This window comes from Bombus vosnesenskii, unplaced genomic scaffold (assembly GCF_011952255.1).
Source record: "Bombus vosnesenskii isolate JDL3184/JDL3185 unplaced genomic scaffold, Bvos_JDL3184-5_v1.1 scf7180000014579, whole genome shotgun sequence".
Classification (NCBI taxonomy): Eukaryota; Metazoa; Arthropoda; class Insecta; order Hymenoptera; family Apidae; genus Bombus; species Bombus vosnesenskii.
In genome coordinates this window covers 1,369,858-1,394,370 of record NW_022883531.1, presented here as the reverse complement: position 1 = coordinate 1,394,370, position 24,513 = coordinate 1,369,858, and the positions used below count along the sequence as shown (strand labels likewise).

The window sequence follows — 24,513 nt, the reverse complement described above, 5'->3', positions numbered from 1 at the left end:
TATTGAAACTGAACTTTAGTTTAGCACTTTTTATTGAATTAGTAAAATGTACAGTGTACGTATTATATAAACTAGACAACATCTGTTATTACAGTTTTAATATAATTATTGTAATTGGCAATTATTTGTAGCCACATTTGCTTCTTATTCTTGCAAGAAAGATAACGTATAGATAGTATGTATGTAGTGATCAGACAAAACGCCTTTACATCTTTCGAAATCGTAGTTGAATTAAGGGCAAACTAAACTATACCTAATACCTACTTAGGAATGTGGGTATCGGTTAAGTAATTGAGAAAGTGATCGAGATAAACGACGAAGCTACAAGGAGTAGACAGCGCGCACCAGATGTATTATACTTATATGTATATGATAAATAACGTAAAGTACATGATAATTGTAATAGGTAAATCTTGCGTTGTTTAGATAAACACTAATTCGCGACTGTTTCCATTTCCACGCTAATTCGTTCGAATCAGCGTACAAGTACAAGTGGTCGTTAATGATCGTAATAATCTTACAAATTACTCTACCCACTGCTTATGTGCATATCTTATCCTTGTTAGAACAAAATTTTACCAACGGGTACTATCAACCATACTAATCGATATGTCTTTGGCGCGATAATTTATTTATTTGAATCCTGCGTATTTTAATCCTTGCTAAAAATCAATTTTACAATATGTACGATATGTATATCTGGAAAAATGTAAGCCGGCAACTTTCGAAACTCGCTTGCCTTTATCAACTCTTAATTTCAAGAATGTAGATATTTTTGGCTTATCGAAAATTCGATTAGCGATGCGGCACAAGCATCGTGTCAATGTTAACTAATAACGCGCAATATGTATATTGCCTCTACTTTGTCGCTGTTTAAATATCGATAGTTGTTAAATTCTTGCATAAATGCAACGAGAATCGTACTTGTATTTTCTTAATTCGAAGTATGAAAATTATGCTGGAAATTAGCTATTCGTCATAGCGTTAATGAAAAATGATAGGATTGAGCAAACAGGTTTTCAAACAAGTAAGGAAGAATTACGGCAGCAGGGACTGAAAACGCGGGAAACCGCGGATCGGGAGAGGAACCAGCGTACAAACACCGTAGATGAAACATGGAAAAAGAACGATCTACCTCGTCTACGACGCTCGAGGAATAATAATTCCAAGGGACAAAGAACCGTGGTTATGACGATGTACTGTACTTCCTGCTTCCTGCTTCCTGTGTCATAGACTCTTGGTGAACGTATCGCGTCGTTCGATTCATCGAGATCCTCTATATGAATTAAAGATAGAGGTCCCTGTTTCAAATTATGTATGTAAATGCTTAGTAATACAATCGAGCAAATATAAATTATCAAATCGATCATAGAAATGAAATGGAAAAATAAAAAGCCAGGAAAAATATAAATGTCGCCAATTGGATCCGCAACAAGTAATATTCAGAGAATAAATCGATCGTTGAATCAAAAAATATAAAGATATCAAATCTTTCGTTATTCCGATCAATTTGTCCTAATAAAATTGTAATCTGTAAAACCTAATGTGATACAAGTACCAGCCAAATCAACGAAACCATGAAAATGAAAAAAAGAAAGTTAAAACAAAATGAAAGGCAAACATCTCGTTCGTTCTCCAAGCCATATTTTCTCGCCTATGATTATGCATGACGGCGGCGATATCGCTTAAACGGCGGAAAGGAGGTGAGAATTATCGATCGCAGTGAAAAATACGCGAACGCAGAAATTGCAGCACCAAAGTGGATGGATCGGATGCTAAAAAAGTCCGGATGCGCATTGTCGTTGAGGATATTCGAGGAATAACAATATGTTAGCTTGGACAGTGCGGAAAAGAAGAGAAAATCAGAAGGCGGAGGAGCAGGGCGAAACGGAACGAAAGGAAAAATGGAGTGTGTGAGAACCGATGCGTAGCGAGCGCACTTGGCTCCGCATAAATTCTGATCGGTGATTTACGAGCGTAACACGTGTCCCGGGCCAGGATGCCGAGTATTTATTTCAACGCGAAACTTTTTTGCATAAAATAGCGGGAAAACGAGCGGAGAAATCGGATCGAAGCCGGAAATGGGAATCGTATTGTCAAAAATGGCTCTTATGCTAGAATACAACAGAATATTATCATTATCGTCGTCGATGTTGTTGATGTTTGTTGCGTATTAAATGTGCAAAGTGCCGGAAGATGATTAATGTAATGAAAAAAATAACGACGCGAAAGAAATACTATAAATGGAATAAGAGTAAAATCTATAGAGATATATAGATATAAAAAATAGAACAAAAATTGGAAAACTGTCCCTGGAACAAGTGAATTACAATGTTCATGAAATTCGTGAAAAGTTAGTTACTATTCTATACTATACAGGCGAATAACGCGAATTACGATCAACCATATCGCAACTAATTGCGATAAAATAATCCCAGGTATATATTAACATTTGCGTTTTCTTAATTATCTTTGACTCGATCCTAATTTTTTATACCCAACAAATTTCTCAAATTCGATGAAAATATGACGCGTGATTTTTCGTCTCAAATATTTTTTAAAGAACCGCGAAAGATCGATAGATAAAATAAACGCGAGATAAGCAAGGAGAAAGTCGTGTCGTAGCGTCAATGGTTCGAAGTACGATGACATTCGTTTCAAGATATCGTTTTAACAATTGTATCTTATTAATTGCTTTAACGTACGATTATATCGCTGCTCGTTCCGTCGTTCGAATCTTTGTTCTCTTAATTTTTTAAACAGAAGAAAACGGTAGAATTACATATTTCGAGCAATACATCTGTCTGATACCACCGACGACGAGTACAAATCACTTAATAATTCTCTCGGGCTACGTAGTAACAGCGTATCGCAGTACCTTAACGAACGAGTGTTCAACAATCTGTCCGTAGTGTAATCTCCGGCAAGCATTGTTCGTTTCTCCAACGATTAATTTGTCTCGCGTTAATCGCGCAACGATTTCTCACAGACACGATTGTCCATCTATACACCCGACGATCGTTCTAGAATTTACATAGGAAAATGAAAAGTAAAAAGTAGCTTTGTATAAGAAACTTGCAAAGATAAGATAAACTTTGCACGTTTCGCATTTAGTTAGATAACAAGAGTTCCACGACTTTCTATGTCTATGAAATAAAGAAAAACTAGGTCGTTATAAGGAATCGAAACAAACGCGATAACGCTTACTTTGATTTCGATTTCGGTATGCCACAAACTGGTTATGAATCGTCCTAATCCAACTTAGAACAGGCGATATTCCGCGAAATCGGAATAAAATTTGAATTGGCCTTCGATTTTTTAGGAATAGGCAGTGGAATATCGTAATCTATTCAAGCGATCTTAACGATCATAACACGATATTTTTTATAGAATTAGAGAAAAAGAACTACGTATTTGTAAAAAGAAAATTTCGGCTTCAACGAGTTTTTACGGGTAGACTATGGAGCGGCAATAGTCCATTCGTACACGTACCAACTATCATCAATTTCAACACGAAGGAAGAAACCAACGTTTTCACGAAAAATCCACAGGAAAACGAAACCAACGTTTAGTTTGGATTTGCGTTCCAATTTTCCACAAATTAACAACCATCCTAGAATTGATATATCAAACTAGAAAATAAGCCAGATAATGCGTCAAAGCTGTTCCTTAAAATTACCCAATGACACCACCAGTCACTACATAAAAACGCTCAGGTTCGTCGCTATTTCGTTCGCAGGTGTCGACAATATCCGTGCGTGTTTGGTTGGGTAGCTGCTGTATTATGATTCTCATTAGCACAAAATAATATTCTTATTCAATAAGAAGAAGACGCCAGGATGAGTCACGAGGAGTTCGACGACCGACGCGGCGCGGCGTAGCTCGGCACTAACAGTCTTTACGCGAGAAGCCAACCGACGGAGGAAGCAAAGGACAACGGCGGCGGCGGCGGCGGCGGTGGCTATAAAAAGAAACGCGAGTAAATGGGAGTAAGGGAATCTCGAGGAGGGATGCAACGACGGGCTGAACGTATCAACTCTTTCCATTTCATCGTCAGATAGTACCGCGGACGAAGAGAACCTCTCTTATTTCGTTGGACGCGTTATTTATCGCTATCTTCCCTTCGCTTTCATCGGCGATCGAATAGTCACTTGACGATATTGTCGTTTACAACGGAATACGAGGTAAACGGTCGTTTTTATTTCGCTCCACTTGTACTTAATCGTCTCGATACGTACGTTTAAGGTGCAAAGGTGCTCGCTTTTATCCTTCCTTTCCTTCTTTTTTCGGTTTTTATTGCATTCTTAGATATACAATCTTGTCAGTGCTAATTTATTAGGTTGTTACAATACATAGGAAATATGTTGAGCGTTTGTTGTATCAATTTCCAAAATCTTTCTTTCCTTTCCTAATGATATTTTTTAATAATATTTACAAATTTTCACTGGAATTTGACGAATGAAAACCTCGTGACCGAATAAAGTTCCGATAACAGCGGTTTATCGTAATAACCAAAAATTCGCAAATAAGCCTCGCAAATACCGCCTTTCTCGCACTAATCACCAATCGGGCTTAAACGAAAGTAGCGTTAGCTTCGAGCGAAACAAAAGCCAGATGCTAACTCGCGTTAAAAAGCGGGCTCGTCTGCCTGCGTTCTCGTGAATAATTAACGGATATTCCGTGAAATTTCAGGCTCGTTCGGGGTCGGCACAATTTACAGAAACGCCAAGACGACTAAGAAGCGCGGCAAGAATTCGTAATGAACCGTGTCCATGCGCGAAGGAAGATTCTTCGCATAAAGCAGCGTGGAAACAAACTTCAACGTTAACTCGTAGCGCGAAGGGAATTAAACGAAGAAAGAGGAGGAGAAACGTGTAAAGAAGAAACGTTAGATAGATAGATAGATAGATAGATACTTGTAATGAAGTACTGCAGCGAACCGTCAAGAGAATATATCTATCGTCTCAAAATATCTATACGAATCTAAGAAAAGACAAGATTTTCAGGACAAAATCGTGGAAACACAAAACAACGTTTAGGTTTTTCTTCTAAATTTTCCACAAATTGTCAAAGAATTCGCAACTAATGAACTAACAAATTAAATACGAATTCGAGTCTTTCCTACGTTAAAATGTCCTGTCCGAAGCGTTTAAATAATCTGTATGTATAAGTATCAATAATAAATAATTATAGGTATAGGCTGTTGTGGAATAATTATAAATAATAACGATACGTGTTTGTAGTTCTCTCGGTTGTTTCAAATACAACATTCGAACTAATCGATGTCTAAAAATTTCTTCGCAAAACATATGATAAAAATTGCGGCAATACAAAACTATTATTGATAGAGAAATATTGTTAATAGAAAAAAGATTTGAACGTTAACTAGTCGCGCAACGGGAATTAAGCGAATAAACCGGATCAAAGAAGGAAGAAACGATGGAGCATCGGCGTAAACCATAAAGGGAAACACTCGGAAGAAGAAAGTCTGCTGAAGGGTGCTCGAGATTTACAAGAAAATACAACGTGATTTTGGAAGTCTGACTGGCTGGCTGACTGGATTTTTATGAGACCTATGGTGCTAAAGAGAAACGTAATCCGCATGATGAACGTTTCTTACTTTTTTCCTTTTTTTAACCATTTCATTGAGCTATTCCTTTTTTCTTTTTTTAATTGACTTATATTCCACTATATATTGTATTATAACTTATATTCCATTAAAAAAATTAGTTTGTACTTTCTCGTTGCTTGCATCGTTTGCCGCCTATTTTCAATCCTTCTCGATTTAATAACGTTTTTGCCATCGCTAGAAAAAGTTTCGTAAATTTGAAAAAACACGAATACATACTAGATCGTTATAGATGATTTTTCGATCCAATCTTACTAAATCTATCGTCATCGATCTATATATATATATATATATATATATATATATATATATATATATCTATAATAAAAATATTAAAAATTTGATTATTTCGTTGGAAAAAGAGTGAAATTGAGATATAAAAATTCGAAGTAAGCGTAACTTTCTGCTTCCTCGATATTCGAATAGCCAGTAATAATAAAGTAAAATACGTTTTCTTCTATTACTTTCGTAACTGCAGTATTTTTAGTATCTTGCAGACAAGATAATCCTTGTCCTCGATTCGTGAAATAGAGCGAACGATTGTGGTATTGAAGTAAATAAATAACCCTGATATACGTGACTGTTAGAAAACTGCAATGTAATTTTCTAATTACGGTATTTAATCTATTTTCTTACGCCCTATTTTCTTAATTTTGATTACTAGCACAGCGTGTTAAATTAACAATACCTAACCAAATAGGTAACCGCCATATAAAGTTCCAGCTTCTTTTAATTTTATTAATTTTCTAATTGCAGATTTTCCATTTATTTAAAAAATGATGCCACTTGTAGATAGTTCTGTAATTCACTCTTTCATTTTACTAACCTTCTAATTACACCATTTAATTTAATCCCCAACCACTTCTACGGCAGAATATATTTTTCAGATAAAATATAGAATTAGAGTAAATAACTGAAGGCCAAGTAACCGCTCGTAACTAATATGTTCTCATATGCAAATATTACAAATATTCGTATCGACCAGAGAAAGTAAAATAAGCAAGCATAAATTAATAGGTTAATTAACTTGGAACAATTGGGGTTATGATTTCAATGTGTTTACATTTGCACGAGCCACAGAGTGTATCTATTATCTACACGGTTCGATAGCCGGATAATTGTCTATTTAAGTAGCGATCGATTGAATTCAAAAACGTGCCGAGCTTAATTAACATTCTGTTTTATTGATGCACTCGTTAATAACCGAGCGCCATTTTCTTGGACCATTGTCGCCATTGTTGTCATTGTAGCGGTAGCTGGTTAATTTACCGCCAAATAAATACGTATCCATTGTTTCTTCGCATGTACGCGGTATTTCCGATCGATCGATCGTAGAGGATTCCTTCTAATCCTTACAGTTACGTTATTGCAAATATTATCGAAAGAAAAGTTCATCTGAAAGGACTTAAATAATTTACTTCAAATAATCACACTGATTAACTTAAACGAACAACTTCACGGTTTTATCGAACATTCGCGATGTTTCCTGATTCTCGGTATATCTGTTATTCCAGCGGGATGAGTATTATATAAAGTTTTAGTCGATTCGTAATACAATGATAAGATAGAAGGGATAAAACCACACCGAGGAAACCGGCACGATGCCATTGATCGCACTCCCGCCATATAGCTGGCAAGCTACGTCAATGCGAAAGGAAGACACAGAAATTCACCAATTTTCGATCAAGAGGGCATTGGCAAGTTACTTTCTAGATTTGTGTCGTGCCGTATCCACGCGAAACACACCGAGCGTGATCGAATTCTACCGGTTCCCGAGCCGGTTTTTGTCCACGCGCCGCGTCGTCGCGCCCGGTAGCTTCGTGGCGTTTCAACAACATCGAACGAGTGACCCTGTAACGAAAGCTGAAATATCATTCGATGGATCGGGATTCTGCATAAAACGAATGCTCGTTGAAACGTTGAGTCAGGTGTCGCAGGCTGGCTATTCAAATGTTGAGGCGACTTATGAATTTTGGCTATTTTTCACTTGAGTATTTGAAATGAAGGATATTCGTTAAAACATCGAGCGAAATTGGCAATTGATGGTTTGAAGATTTCACGGTTGTATATTTAAATAAACACCAATTCAAATAAATCCTGAATCCTACGGTAAGTTCTAAGCTCAAGTTAAATCGTACATACGTTGAGTTAATATTTCACTCGATTCTGTATTGAATCGATCGTTGATTAAATTTCAAACTGTTGATTAAACTTTGAATTAGAAATTCCCACCGTACGATATAGAGAATACGATATAGAGATATAGAGAGATATAGATATATCGATTTTATACAATGCTCTTTACGATTAAAAATTTTAGACATTACAACAAAGATGACTATTGGTTTCGCGTATGTAATTATTTTTCATTTAGAATATGTGTGGCGGATCGGCACCAACAGGACGCCAACAGGTCGAGGCATCAACACGGTCGTAACACATCCCGGGCGATCCGCGGGTACCAACCGCCAACACCAGAGGGCTACTACGACAGACAACGAGTCTGTCTTGTCTCGCTAGCAGTCGAATATACGGTGTCACGATACAAATAACGCACCTAGCGAGACTCCCTCTACGTCTAAGGCAGGGACTACCGGGCACAACCTTACTGACGAGTCCACCGTAGTCCCGGGACTAAACGCGAATTCCCTTTTCACCTGGCAGCAACTCCTCTACCTACATATGTATATTAGTAGTACGTGTCGTGCAACGAAGTAAACACGCAATCAGGTTGTTGCGTACATCTATCCGTTTTCATACAAAAACTTTGATTTATATAATGAGAAACGGTGCACTAAGAGAGAGAGAGAGAGAGAGAGAGAGAGAGAGAAACGCATACGTATCATGCAAATACGAAAGTTATTATTTGTACGCATATTAAATACACGTAGATGGCATTGTACTTTTCAAAGGAGTCAAATTTCTTAATCAGGAAAATATTTGGAAAACATATATGAGAAATACATAGAAAGATATTTCGAATATGAAAAGTTTTCTCGCGATTCCAGGATCGTCGTAAATTTCTTCCAATTCGATTCGGAAGAATCCAGCATCGTGTATGTTCAAGAAGCTTAAGTAGTCTAGGGAAATTGGAAAGCGTTCTAAATGCCACCCAGGCCATAAACTCCTCCCCTTCGTCCTCTAAATACTGCACCATTTGTGCAAGCATTTAAATCTGGTCGAGAATATACAACGATCGACTCGGTATGAGATTAAGCGTTTGACTCAATGTTCGAATTTAATACTAGGATCGAGAATACATTTAATTGTTTAGCACGACATTTATCTTTATAATCTATAATCTTAAATACAGAACTTAATATATGAGTCATGTGACTTTGCGTTCATCTCAAAAGCTGCTTCAGTTTCTAATTTAACATTGAATCGTTAACATCGATAAGTAAGCTATAAATGTTTACGCAAATTTATATTTCAATAAATATATACAATTACAGAATGGAACCTAAGCAAAAATTTATTAAATATTATACCGAATACTATATTTTGTACATCTTACCTATTATATATATGCATTTTGTGTTATTTTTACTATTTTGACCAAGTCGAAATTTGACTCAACTGCACTTTCTAATACTAATCGCTGCTACCAATTTGATCGTTATTATAAAATAACGGGTTAAATAGTCTGAACATGTTGCAAAATAACCGTAAACAAGCAAGTTCGGTTGGTTCTGATCGAGGAACTATCATCTCGCAACATCTAGATGGTGGAACGAAACAGTCATAGAACGCAGAGCCAGTTTAGGTAGCCGGAGATACACGTGTTACAACAACGCGAAACAACGCCGGCGAACGGGCCAACATGGGACAAATTCTTCGAGCGGAAACGGGAAGAGCAGGCTGGAAGGGCCGAGGTGAGAACCAAAGTTCCTCGTCGTCTCTCAATAATGGCGAACGTACACGTGTAATTGTAGATAACACTAGAACACTTACGCGACAATAATGTCCTCTCAAGATTCGTAGAAATAATTTCATTCGCCGAAACTTTGCTCGAACAAAATAACGAAATACGAATAATGAAACTAACGAAATATCGAACGAATAACGAAGACCTCAAAAGAGGATAAAACAACCGTTTGTAAATCATTCTGGGCGCATCTGTAAACTTAAATAATATTCATCGGAGCTCTACGAGTAAGCGTTTCAAACTTATACCGAATGTTCATTAATCTGGGACTCGGAAGAGATCGAATTCACTTCGAACAGCAATTAACACTTAATGACAATAATTAATGCCGCGATAAGGTATGCGACAGAGAGTAGTACAATCTTATGCATTTATCGGTTATCGATTCGGTTGATCCAGTAAATGATATTAAGTTACAGAGAGACAGAGAGACGGTATAAACGAAACCTTGTCATAAGGTAAATCGCTGATAAATGCCGTCTGTGGTAATTAATAAACAGAGTACAGTTTCCTAGCTAGGATTATGATACGCGTGATAATCGTCGGCCATTAATGGTCGAATGCGCTAATCTAGAAACCATAAAATCTTTGACTAACTAGATCGACTAGATTGACTAACAGATCTAGGTATTACATAGAGTTAGCCAACTAATATTATGATTATCTTAAAATTTGCGACTATAATAGTGGTACCCTCGTAACAAATACATTTGTAAAGCTGTATAACATAGTGAAATACCGGTCTTGTATTTCACGCTAATATGACATGAACTAGTAGTATTATTAATAATATATATTAATAATATGTATTAACATATGAATATAATATGGATCAACCTTCAAGTTTCCACATACCGCGACTCGAGACAGTCAACAAAGCTAGCGTAAACCACGAGCAGCAGTTTGACAGACCGTTTAAATAATGCGGTCGACCAGTTGCATAGGTGCGAAACGCGGCCAAACGGAAACACGCATGTCCCCGACAATTAGCGCGCGCGCACTTCAAATTAGAGCGAGTTGTAGCAAAGACGCGAACAGAGGTAGAACTGATTAACGAACCATCGTAGTCGCGTCACCGCTCATTCACCATCGCACTGACAACTGGATTCTGTTTACATTTCAGATGAGCAACATTATACGAAGTGCGTTTAAACAACATCGATTTTTTTCCACACAGCGCGTATATACTTTGTCACACGCACGCATAGACGTTCGATGATTCGATAGATACTTCGTTCGATGAATTCCTCGAGGCACGTGTCGCGATCACGTACACGAGAAAATAAAAATGATAAATAAACCACTCTGCACTCAGCACCATGTGGTATATCGCGAAGCATTTTCCTCTCGTTAATCCCCGTGACAAGCATAGAATAATAGGTGCACACGATGCGTCAAGCGCGTGTACGGTTGTTTTCCTGGTTAAGAAACGCCCTCTTTTCTTTCTCACTCTTTTCTTTCCTTTTGCGTTCTAATTGTACGTAGGTTTGTGTTTATGCCGCCTCGAAGGCGCGATTATTTCCAACACCAATTATTCGCAAGTGCATGATGAAATTTTGAAACAACATACAATTTCGAATCTAGGTGAGGTCCACTACCACAAGATTTTTACGCGGATCAATCGGTGTCGTTAAATTCGCGGATCGCGAACCATAATGACTAGGTCGTTTACGATCCACTTGCCTTATTACACAATATCGTTTTACCAAAACTTTCGTTTCATTTTTATTACATATCAAATAAAGAAGTATTAAACTATATCTCTTTATATGAACTTTAATCGTTTAAATGGATTTTCAGACCTATTTAAATTGCTAGATGTACGATTTTAAGTAACGATTGCTGCATATAGAATTTCATTTTATAACACTTTCATAAACGGTAGGAATTATACTCGCTAACAAAAATCGTGCATAATGCCAGTGCGAAAATAAATTCTTAGTTATATGTATTATATGTACGTGTATTTAACATGTATAAATCATATAACAGGCACACATACATACGCGTGCGTAGAAAACAATATTAAAAATGTATTCTTCGGCTTTGTTCAAAGATAAAATTCAAATTTCAAATAACCCAATTACAGTCAGCCAAGTGTCATAACTCCGTTCACGAGCCAGATATGACTTCGAACTTTTCAGGAGTATACTACATATATACTACGTATTATCGCGAAGCACGCGAGCGTAACGTACAATGTATAATGTATAGTGTTCATTGGTGAAATACGATCGGGCACACGTAGGCGAATCTTTAGGAATTCTTTGCCGAAACTGTTCCTTTGTCGAGTCCAGACAATATTTATAGAACTTAGAGAAAACGGTATGTACGTATTCGTGATACATTTCATAAAAACGTAACCTGTCCACAGTGGGGTGTTTACGTTGAAAACTAGATCAAAAGTCAATTTTTTTTAAATTTTATTTTTACATAAAAAAGTTGCACCATCTGCTTACTGTGCATCTAAACGATATAGATAACAGATTATCTCGATGATCGCTAAGATTATCAGCGACTAAAGTAGAAAACGTGTGTAATTCAAATGAAAGGTATACGGATAATTATATAACGTAAAGAGAAACACTAACATTCATTCGCATATTATACAACAATTCGTTAAACTGTGTAAAACTGCTTCGTCGTGAATCTATAAAAATTACTAATCGGTCACATTGAAAACTCTGACGAGATAATTGAGATATAAAAACAATATTGTTTAGTAGCTTTTCAATGCAGATACCCCAACGTGTTCGGACTCGAGCGACCGTTATCAACTTCTCTGTATCCCGATACAACGAAGCAAAGTACAAAATGCGACAAAGAGAGAGTAGTTCCCAAGCGACGTTCGCGTCAGATTTCACCGCAATTGCTCAACGCATGACAGAGACGTCGAGTGTTCTCGAGTGCCTACGTACGATTTTACAATAAACATTGCACAAGTACGCTGAAGCGCAGGACTCGATCCTATCCAATATGATTATCGTCGGTGTTCGTTTACGATGGGATTATTACGTTAAGCGCGCGTAAAAATCAAACCAGCCTTGACAGTGGCGGAAACCGTAGTTTCCCTGTCAAGTTTAAACCCGTCGCGATCGATCCACGCAAAATCTAATCTCCCGACTCGAGTTAAGTCTTAAAATACGACGGGTCGTGTATTTCCGCGGTCACTGTCGCCGTCACCGTCACCGTTACCGTTAGATTCGCTAATGTCCCGATTACTTCCTAACTCCTCATTGTCAACCACGGCCGCAGACAATGACCGAACACCCCCTCTTCTATCCCTCTTCTAAACGAAGGACCATGAGACGCGCACACACGGCACAGCAATTAAATCCGGGGAAGTCGCGCGTACTCACGTTCCGCGCTCTCTTGCACTATTTATTTACGTATCTCCTCGGTAAAAGGGTTTATAGGAAGACGATCAAAGCCTCTGAAGAGACCGAGTCGACCTAAAAACCCGTCAATACCGTTGCACAGGCACCACGGAATGTACAGTTAGCCTGTTTGTTTCTCCAGTCGTATCTTGGCACGTATAATTTCGTATAAACTTCTTCTATCGATGTATTTGTTAGAAACACCTATGTGTAATATTTCACATAATAACGAGATTAGTAATGAGATGGGCCTCAAATGAGAAAAGCGAGAGAGACATGCTCGCGCATTCGATCTTACCTTCCTGTTTATTTCTCCCGTCGTATCTCCAGATATACATATAATTTCATAGTTTTCCCTATGAGTTCCTTCGTAGAAAATCAAATGTACGAAAGTCTATACAATAATCGTATTCGTATTGGAAAGCTGGCATTCTATAGGGCACGAGACGTGTAATCTATACTCGCACATTCCTTCGTCACTTACCTGACTTTTCCGCCGCAGAATTGGCACGCCAGGCCCTGCCAACCCTCGTGGCACACGCAGGTGCCATTGACACATTCCCCGTTGACGCAACTGTCCGTGTCGCAGGTCGTTTCCGTCGTCAGCGACGACGAGGAGGAGGAGGCGGCCGCAGTTACGTGCACCACCCAACAGATCAGCGCCGCCCACAGTATCGGCCACGGCACTGCAATTACACCGCACTGATCCCGTACCACCTCACGGCACTGCCCTTTCCGACGGTATTTCGATTTATATAGGAACAAAAACATCTGCACGACCTCTGCCATTTTGATAGGCTTCCATGTCAGAGACAATGGCCGACGGCGACGCACCGGACGAGATACATATGGGGCACCTTTCTCGCTCGCGTTTTCGATGCAACTCGCTTTATTCTCTGCGCGACTGCCGAAGTCGAGAGTCGAGAGTGTGCGGCCTCCACCGCGCGGCTCTCACGGTGTCGCGACCACGGAATACGACACTTGCCGGACTTTTCACGTAGATGGTATAGTCTAGTGACTTTTCTGAAAGTGATCATTTCGGCGGCTGCCATCAGGTGGCGCCCGTGATTTGCGCGCTGTAGCGACACCTGTATATAGTACCTAAGACTCCTCACCGATGTCCGGAGAGTGTTAGGAACACGTTGTCGACAAACTGTCAGCTTTTCAGGTTGATATTAAGTCGAAAATCCCCTCCCTTTCCTAGATATTTCACAGAACACAGAATTTACAATTAGTTGAAGTGAATGCAACATCTAAATGCAATGAATGAACATGAAAAACGCAACGGCAGCGAACGAAAGCAAACTTCACTTAGTAAAGCGATTCTCTAGTGATTAGCAGACTGATCCAGCGAGCACCAGTCATCGTGGCAGTCACGGTACACGTCGTATCTCTCCCGCCTCTGTTGCTACTCGATACAACTACTGTTACTACTCTACAAGTCTAATATTTGCCCGACATATGCTCGTTTAATCGTACCTCAAGAGTCGTTGAATCTTTATACATAGTAAGTTGACACAGCACGAAAATGCTAAACGTATATTGTACATACGCGTATACATGTCGATATCGTTAGTCGATTAATGTACGTCTCATTTTATAAGTGAAATTTAAATATTTAAAATTTGTATGACAAGACAAGAAATATGTATTTCAATATTATACTAGATTATATAGAGTTCTTATTATATTTCTATATGTTTTCTGTTGATCTATTTTATTCGTAATACAGAATAATTGGCAATGTTTAAATTATTTTTCCCAACTCGTGCGTTATCAGATAAGCATGTTCGTTTAAATCCCGCCCTCAAATTGCTGGATCCCTTTGTCAACGAAAGAAATCACAAGCGAAAGAAATTTTAAATTGTCTGATTAAAAAAATGGTAGGAAGGAGAAGGGGACGAAAGAAAGAAAAACAGAAACGTATCGATGAATTTGAGCTTCGTAGGGAGTTGAGAAGACAAAGACGACCAACAGAATTATCCGACAAAGAGAGTATGTCTAAGATAGAGCTACCAGAACATCCGGAAGAAATTAGAATTGGCGGCATCGATGGGTGAGTAATCTCTTTTTGTCCTTTTCCTATTTTTGTTCTTTTCTCGAAATTTGTATTACATACTGAAAATACTAAGAAGTTTTTAGCGCTACTTATCTAAAATTAAATAACGGTATCGTGGAGTACCAGTTGCCATTAATAAATGTATTTCTCATTAATGTTCACCGATAAGATCCAATTAGAATTCATCCATCATCCTTGTTTACGAAAATATATTATCATATCGTATTCTGTGCTTACGTACATAAATGCACCGCATGATTTTAATTCTGGCGCATTCAGATAAAATCGTCGTTTTATAATATTGTAGGAAATACATTTAATTATCTCGTATTTGCAATCATGTTAAGAATTAATTTCCACAAGAAAAGGTTTGTTAATAGTATAAATGATAGTAAACATGAGAACGAAGTATTTCGAAGTAGATTTTTTCAATTTTTCTGTATGATTATCGGCAAATGTATATTTGCCAGTAAATCTTTATACTGCAATCGCAAACTCGGTTTATTCAAAATATAAAATCAAATCAGTTCAAAGAATTATTCAAATTACACGTTATTTTATTCATTAAAATTAACGTGAAAACATGAAGACATTTTTTGTAAACTTAAGAAACTCAATATTACGACGTATGTAATTTTATTCTACAAATTTCTCGGTATAATTCAAACGTAAATGAAATGAAACCAAGTCACCTATTTCGATCATGGTTACGTTAAGTAATTCTAACAGGGCGTACATGCTTTCTGCTTTAACTTGTATCTAGTTTCTCATGCACGATCCTATTGTCACTACAAATAACCATATGATCGAAAACGGTTCAGAGACTTCGCCAGCTATAAAAAAATAACGGATTAACACATTGACGTAAATTTAATAATTCTCAGCGGCGGGACGCAGTCGACGCTGGTCATCATCGATGGCAAAGGGACTCCATTGACGGAAGTCAAGGGGCCGAGCACCAATCATTGGGTAATTGACTGACCCAACTTTTTAACAATTATTATTCATCCCGTTTCTACTAATTTCTCATTTTTATTGTTATTACTTTTTTTAATGATTTTATTTATTCATTTTTTGATTATGATCATATATGGTAGGCTGAAAATCATTATAGCAAATCAAGATTTTGAGAATCTGAATTTAATCGAATATTTCAATTTTTATAATTACCGTCCCTTTGATTTACATAGAAAAAGGTAGCGACGAATTAACTTACGCCACTATGATTCTCAACCAGCCATATATAAAATATAAAATTTATGTATAATTATAAAATACTATTATTCTTATGGTAGCTTAAGCTTCTTAAGTAAGCTTACGTAATATGCAGATTACATATATAAGTAAGAAAGTAATAAGTTACAGAAGTTTTATAATTAGTTTAAAAATTCTTTTACAATTATTTTATTTCGCTCTTTACTATTTGATTTATTTCTCTACTCAGTTACTCGGAATAGCGGAAGCGACTGCAAGAATCAACGCTATGGTCGAAAGAGGGAAACAGAATATAGGAATATCTGAATTAATTCCTTTAGATTGTTTGGTAAATATAAAATAATTATCACGATTCCTGAGAACTATGTATACCGATGACTAGTTCGAAGATAAGTCTCTAGAAGATCATATGATAAGCGATCGTTCTTATCGTTTGATGAATTAAATGAATTGTTTATTTTTAAAGAAATTCTAATCGATTAAACAATCAGGGTCTTACCCTAAGCGGATGTGGAGAGGAAAGCACCGATCGTCAACTTACGGCAATGATGAAAGAGAAATATCCAAATGTCGCTAAAGCTTATTATGTCAATTCAGATGCCATTGGTAGTCTCAGAACTGGTTTGCCAAACGGTGGGATAGTTCTAATCGCTGGCACCGGTAGCAACGCATTGCTGATGAATTTAGATGGAACAATCATAAGGTGCGGCGGATGGGGACATTTCATGGGGGACGAAGGCAGTGGTACGTGATGGGAATTGTTTATGTATAACTCATAAAGATGGAGAGATATGACCTTGAACAGTTTGCATATTTCATTGAGGCTCTAACATAGAAGAATTCTTTATTTTTGATCGTCCATTTATTTTCTTGTATAATTATTACTAGATCCATGTGTTTATATATTTATGAGAAGTTTAATGACGCAAAAGTGCACAAAATGCATATAACGTGTAAAGATATATAAATTATCCAAAGTATAGTATTCGTTATCATATTTCAAGAACGTATAAGAAAAACACGGAAGATCGATTTTTGTTGATTTTTTATTTTGTCATTTGGTGATTAATATATGTATATATATAGTTGGAAAGAGGATAATTTGAAACGTATCTATGAAATTTTGTAAACCGTCATCTTTGAAATATTCAATAAGATATCAAAACACGTAATGTAGAATTGACTAGTGATTCTACAATTGTTTATCGTGTTCTCTTTCTATGGTCATTTACTAGATGAAGCAAATCTACGCTTAAATACTACTTTTTAAGTTATGTCCACAAAAATATGAATTTGCATAATAAACATCAGCGGTGTAATTACGAAAAAGATGGATTTTCAGCTTTCTGGATCGCCCATAGAGCTTGTAAATACGTATTCGACGATATTGATGGCTTAGCTCCAGCTCCTAAACCCATAAGTTACGTATGGCCAGCTATGAGACATTATTTCAACGTAACTGATAGGAAAGAGATATTGCCGCATTTTTATAAAGATTTCGATAAAAGCATTTTTGCTATGTTTGCCAAGGAGATTGTGACAGGTTGTGAGAAAAAAGATCCACTCTGTTTATATATTATTTCGGAAAATGGCAGATACCTCGCGAAGCATGTTATAGCTCTTTCGAGAAAAGCCCATAATGTGAGTCGCTTATTCTGGTTTGCAAATTCATATAAAAATTTGAAGAATTTGGAGAATTTTGAGAAGCATCTTGTTTGATTGTGTTATGTACGAGAAATATGGTTCTTTAGGATCTCAAGTTAGCTAAGGGTGGATTAAAGGTTGTCTGCGTGGGATCGGTTTGGAAATCATGGGATGTTATGAAGGACGTTTTCATCGATGAAATCCATGAATCTCGCGCACTGGACGAATTAACTATGATCCGCTTAACAGCAACAGCTGCATTGGGTGCGTGTTACCTTGCTGCGGAGGAAATCGATTGGTTCTTTACGAAACCCTACGAAGATAACATCGAAGTATTTCATCAATATAAGCGGAAGAATTATGTAAAACCGAGAGCAACGAATGATTCGAGTGAGTCAAAAGGAGACTAAGTTGGGAGACTTGGCCCAATGTAACCAGTAATCACAGATAGAAACAAAAAGATTATATTTTATACGCGGTTTTTATATTTACACATCTTTAAAATATATAAAATATTTTCAACAGCAACAGATACATAGAGATGGAGAAGAATAAACCTATTGTTAATTATATAACAATTGACATTTTCATTTGTTAAATTTGTCGATAAAGATTTCGTCGTCCGTATGGCACATCGTATATAATATATCGATCACGTCCAGTCTTCCTTTTTTTTGTTTTTGATAAATTTTTAAGTATTACAAACAATGATACTGAAAACAATTTGGGATTGGTTATTCTGCACCTTTCTGTTCATTCTTAAGACAATAGGATACATGTTTCTTTTCCTCGTCAGCTTGACATTTTTGGTTACATCTTCCTGCCTATTGATAATCATAATCCTACAGATGCTTGGTTATAGATTTCCATCTGAATACGACGACTGAGATAAAAAAAGGTACTTATTTTTCAATCGTTTATAATTTATAAAATAAAAAAACTAATTAATGATATAATAGTAAAAGGAATGAAATGACATATCTTTAAAGTCAAATGTAACAAGTATCTGAAAAATATATTTTGACTCGATATCACAATTTAATATGTACATACTAGCATTCGTAATGCGAATGAACATTATGCAGATCGTATCCTGCGTTCATTTGCTTGGATCGATTTTTTCATATCTTTTCACCAAGCACTGAATTCATGTTTATCATTATGTGATTTTAAGTGATCTCCGCATAGAGAAATATTTTTCCGTTTATATATTCCAATCCGTTAAACATGAACGTATAGAACTTGGCTTTAGTATAACAAATATCTTCTCTAAATTTAACAATTTAAGGTACGTTTGTCGAAATATACATAACGTTTTTAAGAATTATTATTATGCTAACGCGTTACCTGTACACATTTATCCCCGACAAAATGATGTGATACGACGAGATACTTTCACGATTGTTCGAACTATAATCTCTGCTTGTCACAAAATTCAGTATATCAACGGTTAGTAGTGGTACTAATATTTTACAAGCAAAATGCTTCTTTATATAATTACGATAATCCATTTACACTCCAACAGAAATTAATTAAAATAATGTTCCGTTAATACCGAGTCCCTAATTTTTATTTAGTTCAAACTAGTTCGATTAAATCCTTTTCATCGAAACAAGGTAAACAATTTTTTAAATTTCAGTTTTCGTCGACCGAATTAATGACTTATATAGTTTATCAGATTTAAGCATCTTGTACTCTGACATTTGGTTTGTTGAGATGAACACAAGAAATCAAAAGGAATCAAAACCTTCCGCGGATTTGTTCATATCAATTTTGTGGATCCAACATTTTAACGGGGCATTGTTGTATACCGGTATACATACATAGATATCTTAATATACTCTATGATATAACATAGATATAAATTCTGATACGATTAAACTTTTGGCGACAGTATCATTCATATAATGTTACACAATAATATTACAGTTTATGTACATTAACGTGTGTGTGTGTGTGCGTGCGTGCGTGCGTGCGCGCGCGCGCTTGTGTATACACATACATATCTATACATCGATTCAAATTCTGATAATTCATAATGTTCCTTTCTTCAATATTATTGCTATATATTATTTATATGAACATGCGACTATTAATGCAAACCCATAACGATTTTACGTTACTTCTACTATTTGAAGGGCTAGTAATCGAAAATGTTACATAATTAATATCTATTCGTTATGTTGAACACGTTCGATCAATGTTTCAGGTCGAATATCTCTATAAGAAGTGGTTCTACGCTCGACGGATTTAAATTAAGATATACTCCGACAACTTCATTGTTTAATCTATGAAGATCTGAAATTTTCTGAATTAATTTTAGAAACATAGATTTGGCTTCGCATCCGGGATATACACTTTCTAGATAACGTCTCAGCAAATAGTAATAAGAATTCTATAAACAAAATTATATTATTAATATTTATTTAACGAGTTATAATCACATGCAGAAAATCATATTAGACTTACTTGTTCCAATTTAATTACATCATTATGCACTACCTTCGGTCTGTCTGGTGTAAATAAAGCAATTGCGCTTAAAATCAAAATAATATTCTCATCTCTCCACCTAGGATCGAAACTTCTAATAAATCTTGAATGCTCTGTATAAAGATTCCCTTTTGCTTCTTTTAACACGTCCACCTTTATATTGGACATACTTTCTTGACTATGCGGTATCCACCACATATCTTTCTCAACATCGTAATTGAGTGCTGATCTTAAAATCATCATTTCCGTGGAACCACCCTTCAAAAGAGCTATTTGGTCCTCCTGACACATATTTTTGAAGGCATTTATCTTTTTCGCCATCTTTATCAAGCGTCTAATAGCAATGGCAGTAAGATTTATAACGTCTAATAGTGCTGGGTCAGATCGGCCGAAATTGTTCTGAAACCGAATACACAATTTAATAAATGTCAACGTATAAGTCTGTTTCTTAAGCTATAGTAACTATTACCTTAAATTTACAGTCTTCTCCGATTAAATTCGTTATATCCTCGTCTAGAGGAGCTAATAACGCCTTGTTGGCTACTATTAATTCATTTAACTTTGCTCTTTCAGCATCGTTCAATACCCTTCTGGTCTCCATACCGCCGAGAGCAGAATATGTTGAAAACTCTAATTTAATCGCTTCACAAAGTATAGATTCAATGGAATTCACAGCAATTGGTACTCTGAAATATAATTGATAGATAGAGTACGTGGTATAATTATTTTTCAGACATTAAGCAAACGTGAATCTCGATTATACCTTTGCACATCTTGAAGTACATCTCTTGTGACGTCCGATAGATTTCTGTTCCAATCGCTACTATTATCCCGTTGCTTTATACATTCCTCTTGACTCGAATTCGTAATTAAATCGGTCAAAATAGGATTTTCTACTTGTTTCTGTTTAACTTTTAATATTGGTTTAAACGTGTGACTGGAATTATTGTTACCTGGTTTTACATCATCTTTATACTGAGTACTTGCTTCTTTCTCAGATGGTGCTTCTTTATCTGTGACGACACCGGTTTTTTTGAAAAAGTGCGAAATCTGGGGATCTGCTTCTAACTTGCTAATAACAACAGGGTCTGACATAATCTTTATAAGTAATTCTTCGTTTTGAAATATTTTTGTGATAAAATTTGAATTATTAACAAGTTTTGTGATCAGAGTGGAGTCTTGTGAGAATTTATTACTAATAAAATTGTCTTCTTCTGAACACGTTTCCTTACTCTGTTTTTGACTAAGCACTACTTCTTCTGAATTTTGCACGCTCGTGTGCATTCCTGAATTCATATCTATGCTCATTTTCCTATAATGTGATGTGTGCTCAATATATTGGGAACTCTGTACAGGGCTACAATCAAACTTGTTGTAGCAAGATGCATTTTCAAATTCAGGAGAATATTTCATAGATTCATTATTAGTAGAAGCAAACTCAGAATTCAGATCTGATATATTTTGGTCAGATTTTCTCGAACCTATTACTGACTTCTTACTTTTTTCTAAATTATGAGATGGAGATTTAACTTTGTCTAACCTTTGTTGATTTTGAGAAGGAGAATTGAAATCCATTCTCAATCTTTCAGCATCAACATCATTCTCTTCGCCACGAGGTGAAGAAGTATGATCATAATTTTCAAAGTTTGAGTTTGAGTTATGGGTAGAGTCTTTCATCATATCTAGTGTCTTTGACCCACTTATGGCTCCATTTTCCGGTGGACTAGAAGGACTTGGTACGCTTGCAGCTGTTACAGGACTTAAGCTTTCGGTTACATTCTGTCTATTTGCATCTAAATCTGTATATTTTCTATCAGACTCCCAAAAGTATGTGTCTGATGCAGTTGACACAACTGAATTAACTGACATAGAAGTGTCATCAAAATTACACTCATCCAAGTAACCTTTTTTTATTTTTGATGGTTTTGCACTCTCCAAGGTTGGTCTTTTCTTTGCACGATTCTGTTCTATTTTTTGTCTCTTCAGTACTTTGTCCTCCTCAGACATAATATATTCCTTCCTCATGCCTATGCTGAAGCACTTATCTAGGCGACATTTTTGACAAAAGCGTCTAGTGACTGGTGTTATATTACAATTTTCAGTAAATGGACACCTAAAATCCTGTAAAAATACAACAATAATTCTAAATGAATTAAGCAAACGTATCTTTTATTATCTATTGAGTAGTTCAAGAACATTATAATATAAATATTGATTACACTTTTATCTTCTAATCATTGTATTACAATTACTTATACTACATTTGATATCTACAATTATGTCACCTCCTTTATGAAATATCTAATACGAAAATCATTTGTCAAAATAGAAATGTTGAATTAGATCAGCGACCATGAAAGATGAAATATCAGATTATTAGATATGATATGTAATCTTCCCAAAGTTTGAACTTGATGGAGCAATACTAACTAAGAAGAAAATTCATAATAAAAATATCACTCATTTAACCGAACAACAAAAATATTCATGTAATTTTATTTTATGACTTTACAGTTGGCAAATATGCCATGAAACACGAGGAATGAATGTAGCATTTGGGGAAGACTAAAGATATCATCTACTCTAGCTAAACAATATTTCTGACAGATTTTGAATTCTAGAGCTGGTCATTCAGAAAAATCTAAAATAACAAAAGTCATTGGAAAAGTGTATTGAATCATATGGAAATTGTTTTGATGAAATATGTATACCATATTTTGAAGGGTCTACGTGCGGCTTAAATTTTATTTGAAGAAATATTTTCTATAAATCTTCTAAATTAATCACCTTATTTTTCAAAGCATTTCGTCGGAAGAAAGCTTTACAACTTTCGCACGAAACCGCGTTGAAATTGTAACCGAGCGCACGATCGCCACACACACCGCAAATCTTATTCGTCTCTCTCGCTGGTTGTTCATCTTCCATTGCTCCCCAGACCGATTTCTCCAGCGATTGACACTCTTATCTTTAACGCACCATTCGGTATTCCCGCTCGGAATTACGCTTCTTCGATGACTGACTCATGTCAGTGTTGTTTTTATCGCATCGTCCGCGAAAATTGACGGAACGAAATCAAACGATCTCGAGCCGTGATTTTTCACGATTTCGAAACGATTAGCATTTTTTATACAACGTCCCGGATCCGTGAGAGATATCGCTTGAAAAGCTTTAAGTGACAAGCTAAATGGACCGCTCAATTGACATTCAGTTACAAGTACTTAACCGAGTGGTGCGCACAAACCTGTCGTATATGTTTCACTACTCACTACTATATAAATATAACTATATTATACACCCTCCCACTACGTCATTGTCCGCAAGCGACGTGACGTCACAAAAGTAACCAGACCTGCAGCGGCTAGGGAATTTTTCAAATACATCGTTCTTTGCCTATGAAAAGAGATTTCTGACCACAGATTCCCGCGCAAAATACATTCAAATTGCGTTCTTTTCCCGATCTTTCATGATTCAGCCCAATCTATCACTGTTTCAGCAATATATGGTGGAATTTAAATGATCCGTACATTAAAAATATTACGAAGCGTACCGTATCATTGCTTAAGTGAATCGTAGTTTATTTTTCGTTAGAAAATTATTATCGTCGTAGTATGTAGAGATAACGCATCAAACGCTTTATGATACACAATTTGCTTCTCACGTGTGTTATCAAATTATATAATTACAGGATATTGAACGAACAACATGTATGTATGAATCGAGGTTCATGTCTTGCGCCGAGCGCATGTCTTATCAAGGAATATCAGATACACGAGTTGTCTAGCATTGTGCTCTTCTTAATTGTGTTGCAGTTGTTAAGTAACTGGTTCAAAGTTCACGCGCACACATTTACTGCATGGAACCACCGTCCACCCAAGGTTGATTTCAGAATGTGACTTCGAATTACGTTATGTATATATGTATAATGCATCGATTCGTTTTCTCCACGATTGAAAGCCAATTCACACAATAAGAGATCTCGTGTAATCGTCTAAAACTCAACTAGAAAGCTGGGAACTTGATTACACGAGTGTTTACTTAATTGATGTTATCGTTATCAATCGCCGAACGTAGTTTCGAGATAAACACTACTGAGTAATAAACTGTCGGCTGATCAATTCGAATTTAATTTTTGATTAGTTTCAATCGTGTTAGCATCGATAAACGAAGAACA

General features: G+C 36.3%; 3 protein-coding genes across 5 annotated transcripts in view; 1 reads left to right on the top strand and 2 right to left on the bottom strand.

Moving 5' to 3' along the window:
* The window catches only part of LOC117240258 (attractin-like protein 1), a 28,213-nt gene extending 14,490 nt beyond the window's left edge, over positions 1–13,723 (bottom strand). For both annotated transcript variants that reach the window (XM_033506233.1, XM_033506234.1), the window contains exon 1: positions 13,419–13,723. In XM_033506233.1, coding sequence (XP_033362124.1) covers positions 13,419–13,723 — 305 coding nt within the window. The remainder of the gene's footprint in view (positions 1–13,418) is intronic.
* A 350-nt stretch (positions 13,724–14,073) lies between these two features.
* LOC117240262 (N-acetyl-D-glucosamine kinase) lies at positions 14,074–18,312 on the top strand. Of its 2 annotated transcripts, XM_033506239.1 has the most exons (7): positions 14,074–14,441; positions 14,822–14,990; positions 15,878–15,962; positions 16,438–16,536; positions 16,700–16,952; positions 17,551–17,849; positions 17,960–18,312. In XM_033506239.1, exons 2-7 carry the CDS (start codon positions 14,932–14,934, stop codon positions 18,260–18,262), a joined length of 1,098 nt encoding a protein of 365 aa, XP_033362130.1. In that variant the 5' UTR covers positions 14,074–14,441; positions 14,822–14,931; the 3' UTR covers positions 18,263–18,312. The 2 variants fall into 2 exon arrangements, with proteins under 2 accessions (XP_033362130.1, XP_033362129.1); XM_033506238.1 differs by lacking the exon at positions 14,074–14,441 and having other exon boundaries at positions 14,815–14,990.
* Positions 18,313–20,038: 1,726 nt separating this feature from the next.
* LOC117240259 (nuclear hormone receptor HR96) lies at positions 20,039–23,666 on the bottom strand. The gene is made up of 5 exons (XM_033506235.1): positions 23,130–23,666; positions 21,106–22,463; positions 20,812–21,028; positions 20,322–20,741; positions 20,039–20,247 (listed from the first exon to the last, which is right to left on the bottom strand). Exons 1-5 carry the CDS (start codon positions 23,265–23,267, stop codon positions 20,050–20,052), a joined length of 2,331 nt encoding a protein of 776 aa, XP_033362126.1. The 5' UTR covers positions 23,268–23,666; the 3' UTR covers positions 20,039–20,049.
* Between the last annotated feature and the right edge of the window lie 847 nt (positions 23,667–24,513).